Below are 8,479 nucleotides of genomic sequence, written 5' to 3'. Positions count from 1 at the left end.
ATTGCAGCCTCCTTCTTTGTTTTTTTGAAGAGACTCTCTTTGCTCCAGTGTAGGTTTGACTCTGGTAAAATTCAGATGGCTATAGCTATGCGGGTTTGTTCCTGGGTCTTCTTTACTCCTCCTCTCTTCTGCATATAGCCCAAGCTTGCCTGCAAATGAGATTCTGGTGAAATGAATCCCAGTGAAATGACTTTCCAGATGTCCTTCTATGAGCATGTTACATGGAGGAGATCTTTTCTCTAGGGAAAGTGTTCCAAACACATTCACACTTTTAAGAACTTCCAACCTTTTGATGAGTGTTTAGCCAATGCCTGAGATGTTCTCAGTGTATCCTTCCCATTGCTCTGGTACAAAACTTCATGTCAATGGTGCTAATCTACCAAACAGATCTCATATTGTCATCCTTCTTATCTCTATTGATCAAAGAAGTTGGGCTTGCAGTTATAAGTCACTGCACCAACATAAACCCAATGTTTTTAAAATACAAAAGTATGAAACATAATTATACATAACATTGAGTTTTGATTTCCATTTTTTCCTCTCCTCCCTAGCATAGACTTTTCATGATCTGCCTCTAGGAACATTCCAGAAAACTATTTCCATCTTCAGGTTGACCACAAGACTCAGTAGCTAAGCCTTTTCTCTTCTCAAAAAGCTCTTTAATTATTGTCTATTAAATATTATTACTTCCTCCTTCTGTTCTGATATCATAGTATCTCTTTTTAATAATTCAGATAAATAAATTAATGTGAGTGATATAAACAAGTTGTGCCACTGGAAAAAAATCACAAAATTCAGCTTTTTTGACCAGTTTTTGACCAGTCTTTGCTTACTGAGAACCACTATGTGATACTAGTGTTGCAAACTCCACTTCAAATGCAAGTCAAGGCAACTGCTATAATTGGTCCATAAGGAAAATAATACAGCCTATAATGGAAGGATGTAGTGTTGAAAACAAAGATGTGTGTGTTCCAAGCTAATTGCTTCCTTTATCAGCACCAAGACACAGTGAGAGGAATAATGGTTTCTGTGACACAGAGCATGAGGCCGGACTGTAAGGCTTGAGGTAGAGCCATCAGCCCATCAGTGTAATCTTCAGTAGCACTCAGAAGCCCCTCCTCTTTAGCAAAATGACGTCTTAGAAATCGCATAGGGGACACACATCCTGGTCCAACAACTACACAATGGCCATTCAATACTCAGAATTCATGGAGAACTTAAAGGTTTTTTTCTTGAACTGCTGTAAAATGTGTGAGGACAGGACTAGGCCTTGAAACAGATGGAATAGGAACAACTTTGTGAATATTGGAGGAAAGATTCACAGTCTAGACACTGGTTTGCCAAACCGAAAATCCTGGATATTGCTATATCACAAGTCAGCCACCAGAGGGCAGGCCAATCTCACAATCACCAGTGGGCAGGACAATCTCACAATCAGCAAAGTCCCAGAGTCCAGATCTTGAAAGATGGTGGAGAGCAGGAGTAATGCTTGCCTGAGGCTGGCAAGTTACCTGCACAGCTATCGTGGTGCACATGTGCCTGAAATACTACTCACACTGCCATGGTTCTCCATGTGTGGGTTTCTGAATATTTTCTACTTTAATTGATCTGTAATAAGCACACCCTGACAATGACGCTCCTTTTCACCAGGATTCTGGGAATGGAGTAAGAATTCCAGTTCAACAGTAGACCAATGTGTAAGAACAAGTGCGGCCCTCTGGGGTATTACAAGCCAAGTGTGCACAGTCAGCATGAACTGGCCTTGTGGATTCTCAGTAGGACAGAATACACTGAAGTCCCACCTTCAAAGAGATTCAGGTAAGAGATATTTGAGTATATGTGGAAGAAACTGGAAATGGAAAAACTTTGAAATTTTAGTGCTATCCCAGAACCTGTTTTTCAGAATCCTCAGCAAAGAGCAAGACACACAATAGATGTAAATTTTACAACCTGATCGACATGCCCTCCTGTGTGTCTAAGCAGAAGACATGCTGGCTGAGAGGACAAATGTCGCTGTACAAGAGAGACATTTGGAAATTTTCCTTATGATTGCTGAGAACAGCAGAGAAGTCAGACAGTCCCACAGAGCAGGCAAATCTCTGAGCTCCTGATGACTCAGTCTCTCAACTTGGTCATGGCCTTTCAGCTGGGTTCAATTCCAGGGAGTGGTGAGAATTTTCCTTCACTGAATCCAAGGCCACCATAGGGGAGGACCTTTGTAACTCCAGATTCTCAGCTCCATCACTCTGGAGGGTGACTGCTTCTTCTATAGCCCAGAGCAAGAATGACAGAGGCTCCTGATCCAAATCTCCACTTTCTTCCAGTACCTGAAAGTTTAGCTCAACCTTCACATCTCCACACTCCCTAAAGCCACATGAACAATTATAACAAATTCATAGTTACATTTTGGTCCTGACTTGTTCCAACCTCACCACAGTAAGTTGTCCATGGCATCTGCCTTCTTCCCGCTACTTAGATGCTTGTGATGCACCACTAAGACTCTCAGAATTCCAAGACTCTGGGGTGTGCATGGTGAAGGCAAAGATGGTTCCTCTTGCTGTGAAACTGGACTGAGATGTCCAAGGAAAGGCATGACATTGATCAAATTTCTATTTATATTTTATCCAGATCCAACATGTTTCTTCAGAGACATTTTTGCCATGACACTGTTATTTTATGTTGTTAGTTTTCCAGAAGTCACAGGCTCAGGGTGATCAGAGCTGGACTTGTTTAAAAAAATCTTTTGTTTATTGTAATGGTGATGAACCAGGGCATTACAGTTACATAAGTAAGATAATGATTACATTTCTTTTTAAACTCTTACCTTCTCCCTCATTTTATCCCACCTATCCATCCCCACTATTCCCCACAAGTTGTAAATTTCATTTCCAAAATAGTGCCAAGTGAATATCATTGTTGCTTTAGTTCATTTTTGTCCTCTGAAGTCGTATATGCAGTTATTTATATTTTTTCCTCTGTTCTACATTATGTACACTTTGTCTTCTTTATGAGTTTATCTGATCCTTGAGAAGGGACATTCTCTGTCTCTGTCTCTCTCTTTCTCTTCCTCTGTCTCTGTCTCTCTATTTCTCTCTGTGTCTGTCTCTCTGTGTCTCTCTCTGTCTCTCTTTGTCTCTCTCCTCTCTCTGTCTCTCTTACCACCCCCCTCTCCTAGAGATATGAACTTTATCCTAGAGATGCAAGCATCAATACTGGTATCTGAGCAGGCATGGTGTTTCCACTCAGTGGGAGAGGATAACGACAGAGGCATGTATGTTTTGGTAGCAGTGATTTTCACTGAAATAATCATGCTTAGAATCAACACATCACTTCATGCTGACAAACTGTGAGAGGTAATGTCAAATGGCACAAAGATGACAAAATATGAAAAGTCTTAGATTAAGATAAAATACTGTCTATTTAGTACTGAGGAAAGAAGACAAGTAAAGTTCCAATGGTGGCATATTTGTGAGTCATTATTGAGAAATCAGAGTAAAAATGTATCTGCAAAAATTGCTTCAACGTATATTGTCATAGCCATTACTAAAACTACCACAAAATGTTTTTCAATACATTCAGTATGTCTCATACTATCTCTTTAGTTAAAGAACTTAGACCACTGAGCACCATGTCTGATGCTTGAAATCCTAGTTACTCAATAGGCTGAGTTGCAAGGATTGCAATTTGAAGATAGCTCAGGCAGGAAAGTCCATGAGACTTTTACTTCCAATTAACCATCCAAAATCTGCAAGTGGAGCTGTGGCTAAAGTCGTTTAGGAGAGTGCTAGCTCAAAATCTAAGGGATGGAACCCAGTCCTGAGTTCATATCCCAGGAAGAGTATATATATACAGAGAGAGAGAGAGACAAGAAAGGAAAGAAATCATTTTTTGCACGTGCCAATGGCTAATACCTATCAACCTACCTATTCTTGAGCACGAGATATGAGAATGATTGCTCAAAGTCATCCTGCGTAAGAAAGTCTTTGAGATTCTTATATCCAATTAATAACTAAAAAGACAAAATGGAAGTGTGCCTCATGTGGTAGAACGTTAATATTAAAGTATACAGCTAAAGGACAGCACCAAGACCCTGAGTTCAATACCCATGGTCAAAAATCTAAACTAATAGGAAGGAAGGAAGGAAGGAAGGAAGGAAGGAAGGAAGGAAGGAAGGAAGGGAGGGAGGGAGGGAGGACAGAAGAGAAGAGAACAGAAGAGAAGAGAAGAGACATGAAGAGAAGGAAGAACATGGAAAAGAAAGAAAAGAATTTTCAATGTATAATTACTTCATATGGAAAACACAATGTGGGTTTTTTTCCAGGCAGAATTATTGAGAGTGAATAAAAGATCTAAATAGAAACAAGAATATGTTTCAATATAAATATAAAATTGTTGGTTACGTCAGTTGTTTCTGTGTATTATGTTCTGAAAATAAAATTAAAAATGTCTTCTACAGTCAAATGTTCTCTGAGGACAAACACGTTCTCTGCAGGCAAATTTATGTTTCTCTTGTTTGGTCTGGGACACCTGTGGATTCAAGGCTTGTTTTGACTCACTGAGTTGAGCCAATCTTGAAGCTGTGCCTAGCCCTGCCCACAACCAGCGGATTTCGATGTGCTCAGAGCCAGCCCACAGGAGATCTTCATAGGCTGAACACATCTTCATAGGCTGCTCACACCCTTTGCAGTTGTCAGTCCCAGTCAGCACACAGCATGGACATGAGGACCCCTGCTCAGCTCCTGGGACTCCTGCTGCTCTGCCTCCCAGGTAAGGAAGGACAATGCTGGGGATTAACTCAGACTAGTACAGTTGGGGCTGCCTCCTACTTCAGGGAAGCCTCTTGTACCATGATTATCACGGTGGATATTTGTTTTTATGTTTCCACTGCCAAGGTGCCAGATGTGACATCCAGATGACCCAGACTCCATCCTCCCTGTCTGCATCTCCAGGAGACAGAGTCACCATCAATTGCAGGGCCAGTCAGGGCATTAACAAGTATTTAGCCTGGTATCAGCAGAAACCAGGGAAAGCTCCTAAGCAACTGATCTATTACACATCCAGTTTGATCTCTGGGGTCCCATCCAGGTTCAGTGGCAGTGGATCTGGGACAGATTACTCTCTCACCATCAGTAGTCTACAGACTGAAGATGTTGCCACATATTACTGTCTGCAGTATGATAAAATTCCTCACACAGTGATACAAGTCATAACAAAAACCTCCCAGGGAAGCAGAAGTGAGAGGCTAGGCTGCCTCCACCTGCTGACACAGCTTCTCAGACTCTTCTCTGAGGGTCACTGCAATATTTGGTGATTGGACAGCATTCTCTCTATGCTGGCTGTTAGCAGCAGTGCAAACATGGCATTGCTTCTGCTGATTCAATAGAGAACATAAATCACAGCATGGGAGGAGTCTGTGAGAGCAAAAATTGAGGTTCATTTGTAAAGTAGGAAGATGCTAGCCAATCCAAGTTGGTTATATCTAATACAAGAAATTTATTCTAAGCTACTGCCATTCATAGATTGGGTTACATTACTGAGTAAAGCTAAATACAGAAATGGAGTATTCTCTGCTGTTCCTTCAGACCCAGATCATCTACCTGTGAAACTGGAAGCCTCCTCACCTAGGTCCTTGCCTTGCCCAGTCTAGAAGCACAGGGGTGGGTAACAATGCTCTCAACTGCTAGTAGATCCAGACAGGTGACCTCAATCCTCCCCTCCACCCCAGTGTCTGCTGCAGGTTTCAGTTCATTCTAAGGCAAACTCTAACTTTACATCTTCGTGAGGACTCCTCAAGCAGAAACTCTCCAGGAAATACTGGTGAAAATGGCTTCCAGAAGTAAATGATGAGAGAAGTTGCACATGCACAGAAAAACAATGATTACAACAAGCTAATGCCCACTCTATTGTTTTGTTAGAAATCACTTTGTTCTGCACTGCTAGGTCCTTTTCCTGATCTGTTTCTGTGTGTGTGCTCGTCAGGGACTAGGTGCTGTCCTGAGCTTTTTGTATTCAAGGCTACTGTACCACTCCAGCCACAGCTCCACTTGTTTTTTTGGGGGGGGTTGCTTAATAGTATATAGAGTCTCATAGACTTTCCTACCCAGGCTGACATCAAATATCAGTCCTAAGATCTCAAACTCCTGAATAGCTAGAATTAGAGGAGTCAGCCATTTGGTCCCTAGTTCCTGACTTTTTATTTTCATTATTAAGGAGTTGTAAACAAAAGTTATAAGTCCATGAGTAAGATCAATTGTATTTCCTCACTTTTTATGCTGTCACTTGACTATTTTATGTTTGCACCTACTTCCAGTACACTGATTGAACTATGGTAGCTTTAAAGCAAAGAAGGAAAGGAAAGTCAGAAGATATAATGCCAGATTTCTGAACTTAAAGACATTCTGGGATATCCTGAGTTTGGAAATTATACTTTAAATTATTCTTTAAATTATACTTTAAATATTCCTTTGGGGACTTTTACTTTTGCATTGTGTTAATTCTATATTTTAAATTGCAGAAAAATAAAAAAGATATTGTATTCCATTTATGAATATGGAAATATTTTCAAGTAGCTATGTCTCCCTCAATCTAACCAGGGTAGTTCTCTATTCACTGTGTTTCCACAGACTTTACACAGTTTTTATTATTTCCATTAATTTATTTTTATATTCCTTATTAACAAATAAAGATACTTTACTACTTTCTCAATTTAATGTCTTCTTTTATTTCTTGCTTTACACAATGCAAAAGTAAAAATCCCCAAAGGAATATTTAAAGTATAATTTAAAGTATAATTTAAAGTATAATTTAAAGTATAATTTCCAAACTCAGGATATCCCAGAATGTCTTTAAGGAAGACATCCTGTATAATTTTGTATGTGGAGGGATAGTAAGCATTTCAGCATTTAATACAATGTGATGGGAAAAATGTCAAACTATTTCAATACCATGTATGATATTTGTCATAATTTTTATATGTATATACTTTAAACCAGTAAGGTGTTTTTCCATTATTTCTCTCCTCCTTAGACATGAATGGCTTTTGAATGATCATGAATAGTTGTAGAATTTTAAAATATTTTTAACTACTATACAACTATTATCTTGTTCCTAATCTTGTAGAATGGTAAATTAAATGGACCAAGAGATTATTTTTTAAATCATCTAATTTTACAGTGGCTTTCCATTTGTGTAATATATTTAACTTGCTCAAAATGGAGTCATTGAGAGAAGGAAGAGGCAGAAACTGAAGAGGAAGAAGAGAACAAAATGAAATTCTCCCTTTTATAAGATAATTTTTGACAATGTGAGGAGGAGAAAAAAAGCAGAAGCATCTTGGTATGCATGGTCAAAGTCAGAGGAGATTGTTGTGAACTATCCTGAAATGAGATTCGAAGACATGTGAGACAGTGAAAACACATGACTGAAATCTGGCATAGCCATAGATGAAGAGACTTTAAACTCATACAAATACAATGTGAAGTGGGACAATTTGGTGATACTTGGGTTGAAACTAGGGCATAAATAGCCCAGCCCAGCCCTGAGCAGCAGCCAACAACAGCAGAGGCAGCAGCTGAGGTGGCGGTAGCAGCAGTGATGAAAGGCTCCAGATGTCTAGCACACTGCCTCTCCACATCAGTCTGTGGGAACAGGCCAGCCCAGCCTGGAGAAGAGGCCAAAGCAGTGGCACCAGCAAACAAGCCCAGGCTCCCTGCGTGACACACCACCTTTCTACACCAGCCCTTCTAAGCATTGGGCCCAGCCCTAGGCCACCCCAGATTTACTGCAGAGCACAGTGCCTCCCTACACCAGCCTGCACAAGTGGCCCAGCCCAGCCTGGAGTGGCAGTGTCAGCCAAGGCAGGCAGCTGCAGAAGCAAAAGCAGCAGCAAGCACCCTAAACTGCTGGCCCTGCATCTTTCTCCCCTGACCTGAAGAAGCAAACAGGCTGCAGTGACTGTGTTGGTACTAGCAAAGGACCCCAAACTTGCAGTGTGGTGCATACCTTTCTGCACCAGCCCTTGTAACTACCTGGGCCCAGCCCAGGCTGACCTCAGACTCCCTGCACAGGCCTGCAGAAGCAGCCCAACTCAGCCTGGGGTCACGGAGGCAGCTGAAACTACTACAGGACAGAGTAGGAGAGGCACTTGAACTTATAGGCACAGGCAAGAACTTCCTGAAAAGAGTCCCAGGGTCACAACAAATTGGAGAGAGACTGGACAAATGGGACTACTTTAAAATAAATAGTTTCTGCACAGACAAAGAAATAGCAACCAAACTAGAAAGACAGTGAACTAATTGGGGAAAAAATACTTACCAGCAAAATATCAGACAAGGGTCTAATATCCGTTATATACAGTGAACTCAAGAAAATAACCCCTCAAAAATCTAACAAACCAATCATGAAATGGGCAAGGGAACTAAAGAGAGACTTCTCAGAAGAAGAGATAAAAATGGCAAAGATACACATGAGGAAATGCTCA

General features: G+C 40.7%; 1 gene segment (V, D, J or C); it reads left to right on the top strand.

Moving 5' to 3' along the window:
• Positions 1–4,673: 4,673 nt before the first annotated feature.
• On the top strand, positions 4,674–5,496 carry LOC106001073. The segment is given in 2 exon segments: positions 4,674–4,767; positions 4,893–5,496. Coding segments are annotated over 2 exon segments (474 nt in total).
• The last annotated feature ends 2,983 nt before the right edge of the window (positions 5,497–8,479 follow it).

Source organism: Dipodomys ordii, unplaced genomic scaffold (genome assembly GCF_000151885.1).
Source record: "Dipodomys ordii isolate 6190 unplaced genomic scaffold, Dord_2.0 Scaffold261, whole genome shotgun sequence".
In the NCBI taxonomy this organism is placed as follows: domain Eukaryota; kingdom Metazoa; phylum Chordata; class Mammalia; order Rodentia; family Heteromyidae; genus Dipodomys; species Dipodomys ordii.
The sequence above is the reverse complement of the archived record's forward strand: the minus strand, read 5'-3'. Positions and strand labels throughout refer to the sequence as shown.